The 18,634-nt window shown below is 37.0% G+C and overlaps 1 protein-coding gene across 1 annotated transcript; it reads right to left on the minus strand.

Moving 5' to 3' along the window:
* On the minus strand, window positions 1-17,819 carry LOC129530485 (histone-lysine N-methyltransferase 2C-like). The gene is made up of 7 exons (XM_063702802.1): window positions 17,781-17,819; window positions 14,790-14,909; window positions 11,909-12,025; window positions 6,107-6,208; window positions 5,810-5,914; window positions 364-545; window positions 1-108 (listed from the first exon to the last, which is right to left on the minus strand). The coding sequence occupies exons 1-6, from the start codon at window positions 17,817-17,819 to the stop codon at window positions 417-419; spliced, it is 612 nt and encodes a 203-aa protein (XP_063558872.1). The 3' UTR covers window positions 1-108; window positions 364-416.
* Between the last annotated feature and the right edge of the window lie 815 nt (window positions 17,820-18,634).

Here is an 18,634-nt window from a genome sequence, read left to right on the forward strand (position 1 = left end):
ACTGGACAGGAAGATAAGCTTGCACAAGGAGCGCACTGTGTGTAATTGTTCTGCCATTCACATCTTAGACCTGCAGATGTTGCTCCACAGTGTCTGCACCAAACACACCTGAAATCCAAATCCCCCCGAAAAGTCTCAATTTTATTTTCTTAGTTATTCAGTTACTGTAATTCAGGAAGCTACATACGAACATAATGGGGCTAATGATTTAATGTGTATGTGAAAATTTTTCTGATTAGTGGTATCTATCATAGAATATGTGTATTATTCAATTAAATAGGTATGGCTAATTTTTAAAAACTAAAGTGGTATGAAAAAGCTCTGAACTTGAAAGACTAACAAGGCAAACAAACCCTAGAGAACCATTTGCACTTCCAGCCTCCTTTGGGAACTGTCTGCAATGGAGGGTCTAGGCACTAGGTGTGATAACTTATGTCACAATCATCACACAGCAGGAGTCTTCCTGGGTCAGTTGCCTTCCCACAGGCCTCACACACAGTGCACTCAAGACACCTCCAACCTTTGCTAAGAACCACTTTAGTGATCTGTAAAAGAAACAACCAATCCATGTGATTTATGCATTAACCTAACATAATCAAATATACTATATAAATTAATATGGTGCTTATGTACCTAGAAGCAGAAAGGGGTAATCAACTAACATTTATTGAGCACCTACGGAGGCCCAATACTGGGTTGGGCATGTTCATACACGCTTTTAGGAGCCTACTGAGCAGAATAATAGAAAATGGCACATATTTTAATGCCTTTTTAAAGTCCACATAATTACCTTATGCTGTACATTTAATGTCCACTATATTTATAGATATAGTGACCAGATTTTAAAGAAATCAAGTAAGCTTCACTATTATTGATACATAATTTGAAAATACATCAACAAAATCTCCATCTACATTTCCATGCTTAGAATCAATAGAAAAAATACCAAAAAAATTAATGTAAAGCATGAGTTCTTAGGGACATTTTATGATCTTAGAGGATTTCTATTTAGACTATGAAGCTAGGAATTCTGAAGTTCACATTCACTCCTCTGTTTATCCTCCCCTCTCTCAAGGGTATAAGTTAGCAGAATATTTGGGAATCTCCAAATCCCTAACAAACTCCTGAAGGAAACCACACCATGTAATATTAAGATTGCGGAACTTCTTTAACATCTCAAAAGACTAGGATCGTCAGACAGAACCAATCAAGTGCCCACATTATAATGAAACAGCAAGTAATGAGCGTACAGAATAAAAATTCAGATCATGAGGTACATGAAAGCCTAAAAGCTACCAGAGAAGAAAATAAAAGAGTTAAATTCAAAGGAACACCCATCAGAATGGCACAAAACTTCCCAACTCCAGATGCTAGAAGAGTATAAGTTTCCAATTCTACAGGAAAATACTTTTCAAAGTACAATTCTCAACCTAGCTACACAAGCAACTATGTGTGAAGACAGAATACGTTGTAGACACAGGAAGACTCAAAATTCAGCTCCTTCATTCTCCTTCTAATAAAGTTACTTAGAGATATGCGGAACAGAATGAGGATGTATTACAAAGGAAAGGAAGACTTGGGATCTATAAATCAACAGATCCAACAAAGAACATCAGGCCAGGGAAGTTTAAGGATGAGAACAACACACCCAGAAGCCACTGGCACATATCAGAGCAGGAGAAGGGAATGTCTAGAAGGAGGGTAGGACTTCTCCCAGAAAAAAACAGTACTTTAAAAAATAATCTTATATGATAGTTCTATAGTAGGCAAAAACAAAGAACGAATGGAGAGTCACTATTACTTTCTTGTTATTAAAAACTCCATGAAAGACAAAAGAAACTCATAGTATACTGTTTAGATCTGCAGTGAACATTTACTGAGTCATAACCAACACCTTATTAATTGAACTAAACATAGTAATACAACTATATTGGGAGAAGGAAGGAGGTGTATTTTAAGACCTAAATCAGAATTTATTTATTCATAGCAGAAAGTCAACAAAATCTAGCATTGATAAAGCAGTAAACCAGTTGATTATTTAGAGCTGTAACATTAACCACAAGAAAAAAGACCTGAAAAGATTAAAAGTGATTGCCTCAGATGTGGAGGTAGAGTAAGACAAGAGTTGGTTGTTCATTACAAGGCCTTTTTTTTTTTTGAGATGGAGTCTTGCTCTGTTGCCTGGGCTGGAGTGCAGTGGTGTGATCTCAGCTCACTGCAACCTCCGGCTCCCATGTTCAAATAATTCTCCTGGCTCAGCCTCCTGAGTAGCTAGGACTAGAGGAATGAGCCACCACACTCGGCTAATTTTTGTATTTTTAGTAGAGATGGGGTTTTACTGTGTTGGCCAGGCTGGCTTGAACTCCTGCCCTCAAGTGATCCACCCACCTCGGCCTCCCAAAGTGCTGGGATGACAGGTGTGAGGCACCACACCCGGCCCATTACAAGGCTTTTAATGTCATTTGATTTTTAAACATGTATATTTATTATTTTGATTAGCTTATTGATTTTTAAGAATTTGTCTTAGATTACCAAGTTAGTATATTATTTGCCCAAATGAAGGAAATGGCCTGGGGTAAGATCAGGGTGGCTTAGAGCAGTAGCCAGCAAACATTTCCAATAAAGGGCCAGAGAGTAAACACAAAGTTTTGAGGGCCATATGATCTGTTGCAACTTTATAAAAACTCTGCCAGTGTAATGCAAAAACCGCTACAAATATATGTAAACAAAAGAACATGGCCATATTTCAATAAAAGTTTATTTGCAAACACAGGAAATGGGCCAGATTTAGTCTGTGGGCCAGTCTGCCTGACCCTGGCTTAAACAATGACCTGAAGACAAAGTGGCAGACAGATCTGAGGTGTTTAGTGGCAGAATTTTTAAAATATTTATCTTCATTCCTATTAAGTTTTCTTCACAGATACCTGTGGTCCCTTTTACAACCAAACTCTCAAGTTTCTCCACTTATATTCACTCTTCAAAACACTACAGTCTGGTCTCTACACCCACATCCACTCATAACTGCTTAAGCCAGGCTTGTCAAGACCTTCTTATTCTCAAATCTAATGGAAACATTAGTGTTTGTGTTTCTTGACTTCTAGTACTTCAACACTTCAACAATTTCTCCCTCTTTGAAATTTCCTTTTAACTTAGGTACTGGGGTTGTACTATCATTTTTTTCTTCTGTTGAACCAGTTTAGCCTTAGTTTTAAAAGTTTTTTCAAATAAGATGTCATCCAGGATTCCATCCATGGTACCATGTCCAAAGTTGTTACAGATATGTTTTATAATCTAATACGGATACATGCTTCAACGATAATGGAGTAGATGGGACCAGCCTGTTCTCCCATAAGATAGTAGAAAATTCGACAAAGTGTATGAAACAACTGTTTTCAGATATTGGACAACACATAGTAAAGGAGACAGTGGTCTCTGAGAGGAAGGAAACACTCAGGGTGTCCTATGATATTCTGCCTAGAAACATTTTCCAGAACGCTGCCCAGGGAGGGAGAACCTCAGCAGAGTACAATCAATGGCCTCGCTGAGGTTAGGGAAGGTGAGGCAGTGGAATTTGCAGGACACAGTACTCAAAATGAAGAAGCAATAAGGACTAAGAGCTCCAGAAATCTACAAAGGATCCCCTGAAGTCTTTGGTGGAACACCAAGCCGTACTTCTAGAAGCCCAAAGACCCACAACCAGGGGAAAGTACATCTACTGGGAATTTGAAAGCTGCACAATTACCAGAGCTTGCAAAAGGCTCAAGGACAAGTGAAGCACAACCAGTCAGAGTACAAAGACACTGGTGAACAGGGGGTAGAATTCAGTAGTGATCCCAGAAAGGCCAAGTCTTAAGTATAGGGTTAAACTAATGCTAGGACTGCAGCTACCAAAATGTGGACTAGGGAACCCCAGTGGGTCTGTAAAGTTAAAACAAGTTTAAATAATACTAAGATTTAATTTGCCTTTTTTCACTTTAATTTATTCACGATTATACAGTGGTGTTTATAGAAGCTACATGTTGTATCATAATATTACACTGACATTGTACAGGTTGTGCTTCTGTAGTCTTGTGTTACAAAATGTTCCTAGTTTTAATTTCTAAAATGCTGATTAGTCCATAGTTAAAATCCTCATGAACAAAAACTATGGCATCCCCAGTAATTTTAAAGAGTGTTAAGGTTCTAAAACCATAAAGTTTGAAAATATCCACCTTAGAGTGAAGGCTTTCTAGACTTGCCCCAGCAAGCTTAAAAAGAAGCTTCAAAGGTATCAAGCTTATCCACAAACAATTGCCTCCTGCAATAAAAATGCAAGCTGAGCCAATTCACATATCCCTAGTATATTTCTAGATACTGCTGTATTTGTCAATGAGACTGCAGTATTCTATACTGTCCAAAACAGTGTTGTGTAAAAGGAACCACACATAATTTTTAAAAACAGGAATAACTAGGTGTCTGATAGTGCACTAATTGTCCAATCTTAACTTATGTAAGTCGTACTCATCTGTAAAATGGGAATTCGGTAATTGTTGGATGGGTTAAAAGAAATATATTACTATCTTGAAAGGGATCTTATTAAATTTCCTTAGGTCCAAAACATTAAGTATTCTAAAAAACAAAATCTAATGATAGCAGCTACTTTTATACAGAATATAAAGCACAAAGAAGAAAAGAAACATGTTTTATGCATATATAACTCCATCTTTAATTGGCTTTATATACTCTGTGTTTTTCAGTCACATACCATGAGCAACTAATTTTAAAAAACTACATAAATTAACCGTACCAGTCTTCTATTTTGGATAGTATTAATTACAATCTTTCATTTTGATTCCTAAATTCACAAAAACCTGTATTACCTTATAAAATAAATACTAGTGTAGTTATCAACAAAGAATTCTGAAGGAGATAATGTTGATTTGCTTACTATACTGACATTTTACTGACAATCATATAACACAGTGATGTCTGAAGGGCAGGGAGAATGGTATAAAAATCACTCATGACTCACAACCTATTATTGAAACTGAGGTTAGTATTTATATTACAAGGTATGGCAATACTAGAAAAGATTTCCTTGTGGAGTATACAGTTTAAGACCTCTGCTGTACAGCTATACCTCCATGCTTGCTTCCAGTGGCCATGACACTTTATTCAAATATGTAAGTTTTATTAAGACTGAGTTCTTAAAAAGATAAAACCAAGAACCTTAGATACAACTAGTGAAGTATTGAGACCTGTCCATATTTAAAACCAAGCACACGATACCACTTAAAAGGTTCCCCAGAAAGCCTCTATCCTGAAATGCTTGAAAGTGAGCAGTGCTGACTCTCGATTATTACCAATTGCATTAAATATGACACTTGTTTTGTTTCTTTTGGCTGTAAGGAGAAAATGTCATTTTGTGTATGAGTGAGCACAGAGGAGAGAGAATGTGGGAAAGAACAGAATGGGCTAATAATTTTTTACTAAATACTCCAGTTCTCAGCTTTATAAATCAACAGACAAAATGAATCAGCTAAACCTAAAATCTTTGTGAATAGTATAAATTGTCTTTTAAATTAAATGCATATATTTTTATGTTTTACTTTTTCAAGGCAAAAGCAGGATATTAGTACAATATAAGATTTATAGAGAAGCAAATTTCTTGAGATAGGAAACCCTTAAAAGCAGTATTTAAAGTACTTAAATACTGTCACATATGTTTAATAATCATAATACTTAATTGTGAGAAATGGGAGCTCATGTTACTACTAAAACCAAATAAAAATTCAATACTTATTTGTTAACTCAATTTAAGGATGTTTACCTTAATACTGACACAGTATGGATGGTAACACTGACCACACTGAGAACAGGCAAGTAATCTTCCTTCTGCTCCTTGGCCAAAACTGCCACAAACTACACACATATCCTGAAGTTAAGAAAACAGAATATATTTTAAATGGAGACTAAGCTACAAACCTACAAATTTTACTTTAAAAATACCTTCTTAACTAATACAGCTCTATAGCTAAATATTGGATCACTTCTGTGTATATGAGATAAAGCAGAAATGTACAAGGAGGAATTCAATGAGGAAGACAGTAAATTGTCAAGTTCAAACCTGATTCAAAGTGAATTTGTCACTGCTGGAAAACAACACAACCGTAGTGTGCATAGAGTTTTCTTCATCATCCTTATTTGATGAAATATCTGCAGTAGACACCTATAAAAAGCAAAATACACAAAATACAAAGTTATATTTTTCACTTGTTTTACACTTAACTGGAAAGCTTCAGAAAATTCATAATCAAAACATATATTTTTGCTAAGGTCTAGAATAACAATTCCAAATATTAATGCTAAGATACTACAGTAAAATGGAGTCATGACATTTTATTATTCAACTCATTCTCTCTTTAGAGGTAGAATTCCTTTAGACCAAGAAGTAATGAGAAAATATAATAAACCTGTCTTAGTAGGACTTGATTATGCAGAATTCTAATCAAGAAACTATAAATGATAATATTATAAGTATGTACACACACAAATCTATCACTATTTTAATGACACACACTTGGGATCTGCAATGTAGTTAGTCTGAACTGAGATGTCCTGCAAACATAAAATACAGCACGTAATTACATATTACATGTTGAAATGGTAATATTTTAGATATATCGGTCAAAATGGAAGGCATTAAAATTAATTTCGCCTGTTCACTATAACCTTTATTTTGTTTCGAGATGAGTTTCACTCTTGTTGCCCAGGCTGGAGTGTAATGGCGCGATCTCGGCTCGTTGCAACCTCTGCCTCCTGGTTCAAGCTGTTCTCCCTGCCTCAGCCTCCCAAGTAGCTGGGATTACAGTTGTCCACCACCATGCCCAGCTAATTTCTGTATTTTTAGTAGAGACGGGGTTTCACCATATTGGTCAGGCTGGTCTCTTAACTCCTGACCTCAAATGATCCACTGCACCCAGCTCACTGTAACTTTTCAATGTGGCTACTAGGAAGTTTTAAATTGCACATGTGGTTCTCATTATATTTCTATTAGCACCGCTTTAGAATATTATTTTTAATAACATCCAAATTTCAGTATCAGCTAAATGATTATCAACCAATATTGTTCAGTCTGGACTTAGTTCTATTTGACTAAATCAACTAAGTACCCACTGGTTTGTTAATAATTTCTAGAGTGATTATGAAACAAAATAAAGCTCTGAACTAGAAGTTGTAGAAAGAAGACAAGAAGGGCACTGCCAAAATCATAAAATACAATCCTGTTTCTTTAAAAAGCTTATAACCTAAGCCTGGAAAGACAGAGTTGAAACACAACAGGTTATGTTCAAGGTCAAAACATAAAACAACTGAATTACTTTTCTTGAGGAACAACTGAAAGAAGATTAACCAGCTGGGTGTGGTGGCTCATGCCTATAATCTTAGCACTGTGGGAGGCTAAAGTGGGTGGATTGCTTGAGCTCAGGAGTTGGAGACCAGCCTGGGCAACACGGTGAAATACTGTCTCTACCAAAAATACAAAAAACAGCCGAGCGCCGGGCGCGGTGGCTCACGCCTGTAATCCCAGCACTTTGGGAGGCCGAGGCGGGCGGATCACGAGGTCAGGAGATCGAGACCATCCTGGCTAACACGGTGAAACCCCGTCTCTACTAAAAATACAAAAAATTAGCCGGGCGTGGTAGTGGGCGCCTGTAGTCCCAGCTACTCGGGAGGCTGAGGCAGGAGAATGGCGTGAACCCGGAAGGTGGAGCTTGCAGTGAGCCGAGATCGCGCCACTGCACTGCAGCCTGGGCGACAAAGCAAGCCTCCATCTCGAAAAAAAAAAAAAAAAAAAGACAGCCGAGCGTGGTGGCACATGCCTGTAGTCTCAGCTACTCAGGAGGCTGAGGCAGGAGAATCGCTTGAACCCAGGAGGCAGAGGTTACAGTGAGCCAAGATTATGCCACTGCACTCCAGCCTGGGTGACAGAGTGAGACCGTGTCTCCAAAAAAAAAAAAAAAAAAAAAAAGAGGAAGGAAGGAAGGTTGGTTGGTTAACTAAATAGAAGGACTACATTTGAGATGGAGTCTTGCTATGTCACCCAGGCTGGAGTGCAGTGGCACAATCTCAGCTCACTGCAAGCTCTGTCTCCCAGGTTCACGGCATTCTCCTGCCTCAGCCTCCCGAGTAGCTGGGACTACAGGTGCCTGCCACCATGCCCGGCTAATTTTTTGTATTTTTAGTAGAGATGGGGTTTCACCATGTTAGCCAGGATGGTCTCGATCTCCAGACCTCATGATCCACCCACCTCAGCCTCCCAAAGTGCTGGGATTACAGGCATGAGCCACCGTGTCCAGCCTAAAAGCAGTTCTAATGGATAGTACTAATGCTTTATAAGAGCAATTTATAGTCATATGAACTCTAATGACTACAAGTGTTAATAATGCCAATATTCATCATTAGGGAGTAAGTAAAGCCATGACAAATCCAAACATTAGAAAATTATGCAACATTTTAAAAGTAGGGAGGTAGAAACTTGTATAGACTGCCATGAAAGAAATTACAAAAGACGTTGTTGAGTGAAAAAATAAATTGCAGAACAGTATTTGAGGTATAGCACTATAATATAAAAACCTGCAAAGTCATTATATGTAGTCTATGGGCACATATAATAGGTTGAATCATAAGAAATTGCTGCTTTTCATCAGTTCAGAAATAATATTGGCAATTTCATATGGATCAACCTAATATATAAATATACCAAACTGGTAACAGGGAAATAAGGAGGACTGAGGAGTTAGTAATGGTAAATTCTGATCTACCTATAGCGCTTTAATTTTTTTAATAGAGAAAATGTATTGATGTGTTATATGCATAGCATTAACAAAATTAGCTTTCTAAGATTTTAGAGAATCATCCAAGATGATTCACAGAAGTAGAATCATCATCATCAGTAAGAAATTAAGTGACTACTAAAAGTAATCATTAATTCAGTCATAGGACTAATGATGCATTGACAAGACTATTGAGATATATAATTAGGGAAATGGCTAAAATAGAGATAAAGTATCTATTTCTACCTCCCAACTACTAACAGAAAATTCAACACATTATACACACTGAGCAGCTCAAAGAAATTGTAAAGATCCATTATTATTTTTAAAAGGAAATTTAACCAGTGGATGCTTTCACTGAAAATGATAAGCAATATATTCCCAGTATAAACCAGAAACAAAGTCTGCAGTAGAAAACTGCAATGTCCCTAGATTCAAGTGGGGGTGGGGAGTCATATTTAAATAATAAGTGCAGAAAAACCAAAATATTTTAAAATAATTGTCCACGCAAGAAAGAAAACAGTATCATCTAGCTTGAAAACCCACTGTTTTTATTTTATAATTTATTTCATGACCTTTAGACTGCTAGAAAAATAAAACCTAACTTGAGGGCAAAGGTAATCTTTGAGAAAATATGTGCTATTGTTGCCTGCATAGATAATAGTGTGATTTATCCAGAAAGTGATAGAAATTTCATTTTCCTAGACCACAGATATAAGCCAAGGAGAATAGAAAGCTCTGACCTAAACTTCACAAGTGTCCCTTCCAAGCAGGGACACGTAAGAGTAAACAAAAAAAGAAGATCAAATTAAACTCAAAGTGAGAAGATAGGAAAAAATAAAGATGAGAATATAAATCAATAAAACAGAAAGAGGAAAGAAAACAGAGAAAAGTCCATGAAAACAAAGGCTGACTCAAGAAGATCAATAAGATTGATAAATCTCTAGCCAGACTGATCAGGAAAAAAATAAGACAAGATACAAATTATTAGTATCAAGAATGAGGAAGGTGAAATCACTACAGATTCTACAGGTATTAAAATAATAAGAAACATTATGATCAACTCCATTCCTTTAATTTGTCAAGATGGACAAAATGAACAAATTTCTTGAAAGGTGCAAATTTATGCAAGGAGAGACAGATAACCTAAATAGGTACCTATTAAAGAAATACAATTTGTTGTTAAAAACTGTCCCACAGGCTGGGCACCGGTGGCTCATCCAGTAATCCCAGCACTTTGGGAGATGGATCACCTGAGGTCAGGAGTTCGAGACCAGCCTGGCCAACATGGCGAAACCCCATCTCTACCCAAAACACAAAAATTAGCTAGGCATGTTGGTGCATGCCAGTAATCCCAGCTACTCAGAAGGCTGAGGCAGGAGAATTGCTTGAACCTGGGAGGTGGAGTCTGTAGTGAGCAGAGATCATGCCACTGCACTCCAGCCTGGGCATGGTGGCTCACGCCTGTAATCCCAACACTTTGGGAGGTCAAGGCAGGTGGATCACCTGAGGTCAGGAGTTCGAGACCAGCCTGGCCAACATGGTGAACCAGGGGGCTGAGGCAGGGGAATCACTTGAACCTGGGAGGCAGAGGTTGCATGAGCTGAGATTGTGCCATTGCACTCCAGCCTAGGCAACAAGAGCAAAACTCCATCTCAAAAGAAAGAAAGAAAAAAAAAAAGAAAACACAACAAAAACCCCCCACAAAGAAAATTTCAGGCCAAGATGCTTTCACTAATAAATTCATGTATAATATAAGAAGATACATTTCCACTACTACACAACTTTTCCAGAAAACTGAAGATGAGAATATACTTTCTGATTCATTCTATGAAGCTGGAGTTATGCTGATACCAAAACCAGATGAAGACATTACAAGAATGTAAGACTACAGGCTGGGGCATGGTGACTCACGCCTGTAATCCCAGCATTTTGGGAAGCCAAGGTGGGAAAATTGCTTGAGCTCAGAAGTTCGAGACCAGCCTGGACAACATAGTGAGATGCTGTCTCTATTAAAAATTTTTAAAAAGTAGTTGGGTGTGTTGGCACACAGCTATGGTCCCAGCTACTTGGGAGACAGAGGTGGGAGGTCAAAGCTGGAGTTAGCTATGATCGCACCACTGCACTCCAGCCAGGAATTAGAAAGAGAACCTGTCTCACAAAAAAAAAAAAAAAAAAAAGAAGAAAAAAAGTGCACAGGTCTACAACTGTGGTGCATCCACAGTTTTATTAATACTCAGCAAGAAAAGGGAGTACACTGTTAACAAGTACAACAGCATAGATGAATCTCCAAATAATTGTGCTGAAATAAATCAGTCCAAAAAGCATACAGTTCTGTATGATTCCACTTATATACAACTCTAGAAAATGCAAACTAATCTTGGGGACAAGGACGGATGGCATGGGGAATGCAGAAAATTACAGAGGGACATGAAGAAACGTTGGGAGATGAACATATTCACTATCATGATTGTGGTGTCGTTTTCAAGGGTGTATATGTATATATCAAAGCTTATGGAATTGTACATGTCAAATATAGCTTATATCAACTATACCTCAATAAGCCTGGTTTGAAAATTTTTCTTTTTGAAAAAAGGACGAGAATCTAAGCTTCCTTATTCCTGGTTTAGTAGTAAACTTGAACAATTTCACCTGTCTCCTATACTTAAAATGACATTTCAGAATTTTAAAAACAGGATTTTAATAAATAGCAAAGTTATTACATAAAATATTTGCTAGTAGTTAGCAAATATATTTGTAATACACATATAAATAAAGACTCATAACATGATAGTAAGCAAATATCAATCTTAAAATTTTTTAAATTAAAGAGCAACTATATTACATACTGACTTTTTAGAGAGGGTTGGCATAGAAAGATAAGGAGTCAAAGAGGAAGGTAAGAAAAGAGAAAGGATGAGAAAGTAAATATACAAGAAAACGTAACCAGAGGCTCAAAAAAAAAGCAAAGTAGGACAGTAAAATAAACATTTTGACCTATTTATATGACTCTTAAGTTCAAAATAACTTGCTATGAGATTTTAATCATTAACTGACATTTAGATTAGAGAAAATATACATGAAGCAAGCCTCACCCCAGGCAATACAACAGCTCCGATTCCACTTTTCAGCTTTGACCTGCCTCGGCCACCTCGCCCCGACAGTCCTGCACCTCGAGGTCTCCGCTTTCCTGGAAATCCAGACCCACGGCCCTATGTAATAGATTAGGAAAAGTCAACATTCTGTGACAGCCCAAAATAATTTTTAAATCCAAATGCCACTGAGATAAAACATTTTATTAAATGTTATACAAACACTTCTTTAGATAAGTATTAAGAGACCTGGCTTATTATTTTTATCTTTAAAAGTATACTCCACAACTTAAAAATCTAAATATAAAATGCTTACAACCTTAGAATCATACCTTCGGGCTGTCACTGTGAACGCTATCAGCAAGCCTTTGCATGATTTTTCTCTTTCCCACTCCTACATTCTCGGTGACGACAACAACTATAGCCTTATCCAGATATTTCGAAGTGCAACAAATTGTATTCAATATAGAGTAAGGATAAGGAAGAACTCTCTCATTAACTGGTCTCGCGGTGATTACAGTAATAGCTAACATCTGTTGAGTACTTACTATGTACTAATCTAAGTATTTTTTACTCTCAACAATCCCATATAGTAGGTTTTATTATCCTCATTTGAGATGAGTGTGCTGAGGAATAAAAGGGTTAAGTAACTTGTCCAAGGTCGCTTAGCTAGCAAGTCTGGCTCCAGCGTCCCTGGGTTGGAAGCATATTCTGTACTGCTACATCAGCATGAAAGTTCATTTTTGCTAGTGTGTAACAGTATTCTTCCTGTCACTAAAATTAAGTCAGTTTCCTTCACTATTCAACAGTTCTCTTATGAACTCAACATTTCTACCTCATTCACCATTGTATTTAGAGGAAAATTTATTATTATTGTTATTACTTTTATTTTTGAGACAGGAACTTTCTTCGTCACTCAGGTTGGAGTGCAGTTGTGTGATCACAGCTCACTGCAGCCTAGAACTCTTGGGCTTAAGTGATCCTCCTGCTTCTGCCTCCCAAAGTGCCAGGATTACAGGAGTAAGCCAAAGCGTCCAGCCAGGAAAAATTATTTGAGGATTACAGGAAAGCTGACAAAAGGCTTTGTGAAAGCTTTGCTTTAAATAATCTGAATAATAAATACTTGAAATGGAAATAATTTATCTGACTTCTTACACAAGAAATAAACCTATTGGAAAATGTGTTAAATTCCCTGATAATTTCAGACATTAAGTACCAGAGTATGGTGTTCCCTGCCCCCTCACCCTTGTTTGTACTAATTAATTACTCCTTGAAAAAACCTGGCACCTACGTAAGTAGATGAATTATGTATATTTAAAATTATCCAGATGCTCAGAAAAATACTTAGGTGTTTCCCTCACCATAAGTTAAATAATATGTCATATCTTCAACTGATGTCCCTATCATAGTTTGAAATGAACTTATTCCCTATTTAGCAGAATGGTTTCCAAGTCAAAAATTGATGGTGATACTGTAAGCATAAAATAGAAACACATGAACAAAAGGAATGGGAGGAATGGCTTTTTTCCCTTTGGATGTAATAAATACAGCCAGCTCCCAGCTTCAAACTGCCACTCCTGTCTTCTCTTACCCTGCTCTCCTTGAGATCCCTTTTGAGAAGTGCATCAGCTTCTTTGCACAACAGATGGATGGGGTCAGGTTAGTTTTTTGGGTTTTTTGTTTGTTTGTTTGTTTTTGAGATGGAGTCTCGCTTCTTTGCCCAGGCTGGAGTGCAATGGTGTGATCTTGGCTCACTGCAACCTCCGTCTCCTGGGTTCAAGCTATTCTCCTGCCTCAGCCTCCCTAGCAGCTGAGATTACAGGCACATGCCACCACGCACAGCTAAATCTCCTTGTATTTTTAGTAAGACGGGGTTTCACCACGTTGGCCAGGTTGGCCTCGAACTCCTGACCTCCAGTGATCTGCCCCCTCAGCCTCTCAAAGTGCTGGGATTACAGGCGTGAGCCACTGCGCCAGGCCGAGTTTGTTTTGTTATTAAATTGGTATAAAAGATTTTTGAAAAATTGTCAGCGATTAAAAATCAAGACTACAGTAGTCTCTCAATTTATTTTCTCAAACATGAAATGCTGACCCAGAAAAAAAGTAAGTACAAATTGGTGATCTATATTATCAAACTGTCAAATGAGGTATATTTATACCTCAATATCTTGGATGATATCATGGGGAGGTAGGGAGGTTAAAAAAAAATAGTTCTTCCAGTCATGAAAGAAAATAAAGTATAATCTAGAATTCCTTAAAATCCTTGATTAGTCTGAATTAAACAGCCATATTCCAGAATATTAAATATAGAATATGAGGAAAAACTGTCATCTCCAGTCAATGAAGTATTTTAACTTTTGAGTTAATACTTTTTCAAATTAATTTTTTTCTCTTCAAAATGCATCACACTACTTAACTCACTTCAAGGACTGGCAGAGCCATCAACCAATGTCATGGGGGAAAAAGCCTTGTCATTTTAAGGTATTAAACAGACAATGAAATCTGCCACAATTTTGCTATTTCTTCTCCATGAGAACATAATAAATTAATGGAGTTTTTTCTTCTGCTTTTTTCTAAGCAACAAAGTTTTATGATATCATGAATGAAAAGGTCCTTAATTACCTTTTGGTCTACATGTCAAGGACTTCTCCTTCATAAAACCAGTAGTAATCACAACAAAAGGAATTAACCATAAAAAGAGGTATTAAAAATGTATACTTGATTTTTAAATGCAAGCATATTATTTCTTTACATTAAAATTTTTAGATTTAAATAGTGTTTCTAGAAGCTCAATCTAGAAAAGAAAGATTTAATTCTTAACACCCAGTAGGGCAAAACAAATCAGACAGAAATGATATATGAATGTAAATGCAATTTTATTTACCACTTTGATGCTCCAAATGGCACTGCCAGGAAGCTGCCTGGGTTTAAAAATTTCCCGACCTTCTGAAATGTCTGGGGACCAGGAAGGTGGGCTCACTGTATTATGGGTACTCCAAGCCTCCTAGGATATGGCAGTTGAGAAAATAGATGTGTAAAACTCAGCAACATAAAAGGTCAAATCCAGCAACTAAGGAATTTTAGAACAGCAAAAACAAATGCAAACGTATGGAAATTTAGGACAAATTGCTTCAAGGAAGGCAAAATAAGCTAATCTCTAACAGTGATTTAAACATTTAAGTATAACTTAAATAACTTAAATGTTTGCTGCTACAGAGACATCACTACAATGAAACTTTAAAAATTAAGGTTTATATGATATCAACATTGACTCATGAACTGCAATTACTGCACCAAAAAGTAAATAAAAGTCAATCACACTTTAAGAATTAACACTAGAAGAAAGTATTGGGGGGTTATTTTTCTTCTAACAACTATCACTCTACTTAAAAGGAGAAATGGATAACCATAAGGAATTCTATATTCTATAGCTATAAACAACCAAAACCAGTAGGCCAAAGAATGCAATGAGAAACATAAGCAATCGATAAATGCATAAACTTTACACTGTAGAGAGCTGGTAACATTCAAATGCAAATACCATTATAACCTTAGCATTTAATCACTCTTTCTTCAGTGACCATTAGTTGTCGGTTTGGTTTTGGTTTTTACTTAGAGAAATGAATACTTTATGGAAATTACATCCAATGGACAAAAGTGAAGAAACGTTAAAGCAAATAGTCCTAAATTTGCAAATTAAAATGCCTAAAGTACCTGATAAATTATATAGAAAGTATTATCTTATTAAAATCTATATAACTAAAACTAAAGCATTTTACTTCCAAACAACCACATTCAGCAATACCCTGAACTAATCTGAAGATGCTAAACAGCAATAAAGAAAAATGTTTACTCCACAAATATAACATTTTAAAGAAAAACAAGACAAATGTCAAACAATAAAAGAATATATTTTGAATTAGGTAATTCAATGGTGCATGCATAATTTTACCAATCAAGTAACCAAAACTTAAGACAAGGTACATAGTACTTTCCAGGTTTCTAGAATATCATCAAATTAACAAGTACTATCTCATTAATCACATACAAATACCAGGAATTAAAATAACCAGAAATAAGAATGTGACTACTCTTGGGGTAAGAGATAGATAATGGAATAACAGTATTTTGGAAAAGCCACACAAGCAATAGACTGGTTTCATTTTTAAGTCACAAACTCAACCCACACACATTGAAGTCCAGCAATCCAACTCATTCTCTCCAGCAAACACTTTATTTTTTTCCCTTCCAGGATTACCCTCAGGTGTTCTTTCTTACCCATCAAATCTCTAACCTAGCTCAGGTAATCACTATGCTGATTTCACTGAGAAGCAAACACTGCAGGTCAATTACCTCACTTTCATAATTTGAAATCAACTTGAATCTGTACATATGTCTTCTTCCCTACTATTAGTAGGGAAGTGTTGTCAAAAGCCATTTCTCTTTTCTCATTTTACTCATGCTCCTAACATCTGGCATACTGTTCTGCTGGATTTGGCAGCAGCCCACCTGTGGATATTTCACTGACTTCCTCGCTAATCTTTCTTCATCTCCTGTACGTGTTCTTCCTCTATTTGACTTCCGAAGCCCTGGAGTTTCCCAGGGCTTGAGCCTAGATCCTAAATGGTGTTATCTACAATGAGGGCATCTTGGAAGTTGATGCTTCCCACATTCTTATTTCTAGTTTTAATCAAAGATCTCCAAATTAGCAGGATTTTCAACTTCCTTCTTAGCATTTCCATTTTCTCACATAAAACCCCTCTTAATTTTGCCATGTTTAAAATTTCTCCCTTAACCGGTTTCATCCCAGTCTTCCCCATCCTTATAAATGGCATCCAGTCCCTTGTCACTCTCCTCTGCTCCTTCAGTCCTCTCCCCCAACACTTCGTCAATGCAAATCATCAGCAAATTCAAGACTTTTTATCTTCAAGTTTTGTCTCCGATCCTTCTACTTCTTGTCACTTCCACCACTAGCAGCCCAGTCGTGGCCACCACCATCTCTCACCTAACCTGCCACAAGAGTCTACTGCTGGTTATGCTTCTCCCACCCTGCATCTACTCAAGCCTTTCCCCACAGCAGCCAGAGGAACTTTTCAAAAGTACAAATGTGATCAAGCAAGTCACTATTCTATTTCAAATCTTCAATTGCTTCTCAGAGCACTTAAAAGACAAACCTTTCCCCAACTCATCTTGTGGCACTTGTCTCCCTGCTGCTATGCTCCAGCTATTCTGGCTTCCTTGCTGTCCTTCAAACATGCCAAGCTCTTTATCAATCAGAGCCCAACTGACTCAGAACACTTCACTATACCATTCTAGCCCTTCAATAAATGTCTGGCATTTTCTTTCTTTCTTTTTTTTTTTGAGATGGAGTCTCGCACTGTCACCCAGGCTAGAGTGCGGTGGTGCGATCTCGGCTCACTGCAACCTCTACCTCCCAGGTTCAAGCAATTCTCCTGCCTCAAGCCTCCTGAGTAGCTGGGATTACAGGCATGCACCACCACGCCCGGCTACTTTTTGTATTTTTAGTAGAGAAAGGTTGTCTCCAAGTTGCTCAGGCTGGTCTCCAACTCCCGACCTCAAGTGATCTGCCCACCTTAGCCTCCCAAAGTGCTGGGATTACAGGTGTGAACCACTGCGTTGGGCCAATATTATTTTTTAAGAAAATACTAATAAAAAGAAACAATTGATATTAAATAAAATTTAACTATTGACTATAAATATATGTTTCAAGAGATTTGAGTGAAAATACCATTCTATGTTAAAATAAAAAATATGACATTCGATAAATATAGTAATAACATGTTCTCAAAGGTTCAAGGGGCTAAAGCTAATGAGAAAAAGTTAAATATAAACACCTTACAATTTACCTAATTACTTGAAATAGAAACTTATGTTCATTCCTGTGTTTCTCCATTTTTCCAATTTCTAATGTCTACTTCTTTCCATTTTGTATTTTCTTGTATTGAGGCAATTTAAAGAGGATACGCCAGGTCTTCAGAAAGCCAAGAAATGAACATAAGCACTCTGGAACCTATCTGAACTTAATTTTTCCAAGATTTTTTTAATGGTTAAAAATTGGCTCAACTGGGGATACTAAGAGGAAACATCAGGGGCAAAGGGGATTTGGGTTAAACAGATCGAACAGGATTCTTACTGAAGGCAGGCCAGACTGATCAGAAATCATCTGGAGGGTGGTGGGAGATAACAAATTTGATCAGATATCAAAGGTGATCAGTACTGAGAGTGGGGGATTCTTTGCAAGTTTCTTCCTAAACCTGAGAGATGTGGGCCAGACTAGGATGAACACTGAAGGCTGAGGCTGAGAGGAGGCTTAGAGGATCCTGACTAGAGTTTGGGCAAGCGGAGAGGCTTTGTCAATGCAAACATGCATTCAGCAATATTACCAAGTACAGATGCATGCACATAAAAATACTGAAAGGAAATATAAGAAAATGTTTAAAAATTTTTAGTGGCTTATTTATTTTATGTAATTTAAATATATGTATATATAAAATTAAGGTGTACTTTGAACACATACTAACACATTCAAAGAATTAAGTATACGTTTGATAATACATAATAGTTACAAAATAAGCAAGGTCTTCATGCAAACGAGTTTAGAATTTCCAGGGTTTATTACTTAGCATTTGAGTAGCAGGCCTGTAAATTCTTCTGCTGCCCATTCATTGCCCACTTTATTAAAAATTCCTCAAGTGGATGCATTGGAAT

Source organism: Gorilla gorilla, chromosome 22 (assembly GCF_029281585.2).
Source record: "Gorilla gorilla gorilla isolate KB3781 chromosome 22, NHGRI_mGorGor1-v2.1_pri, whole genome shotgun sequence".
Lineage (NCBI taxonomy): Eukaryota > Metazoa > Chordata > Mammalia > Primates > Hominidae > Gorilla > Gorilla gorilla.

Bases quoted from the DNA above. Each gene is read 5' to 3' on its own strand.
- LOC129530485 (XM_063702802.1), bottom strand. From the start codon at position 17,819: ATGGAGAAACACAGGAATGAACATAAGTTTCTATTTCAA. The intron at 6,209-11,908 runs GTGAGGCTTGCT...TGCTTTTTATAG, and splicing joins GAGCTGTTGTATTGCCTGGG to GTGTCTACTGCAGATATTTC. The intron at 5,915-6,106 runs GTTTGAACTTGA...TCTTAACTTCAG, and splicing joins ACAAATTCACTTTGAATCAG to GATATGTGTGTAGTTTGTGG.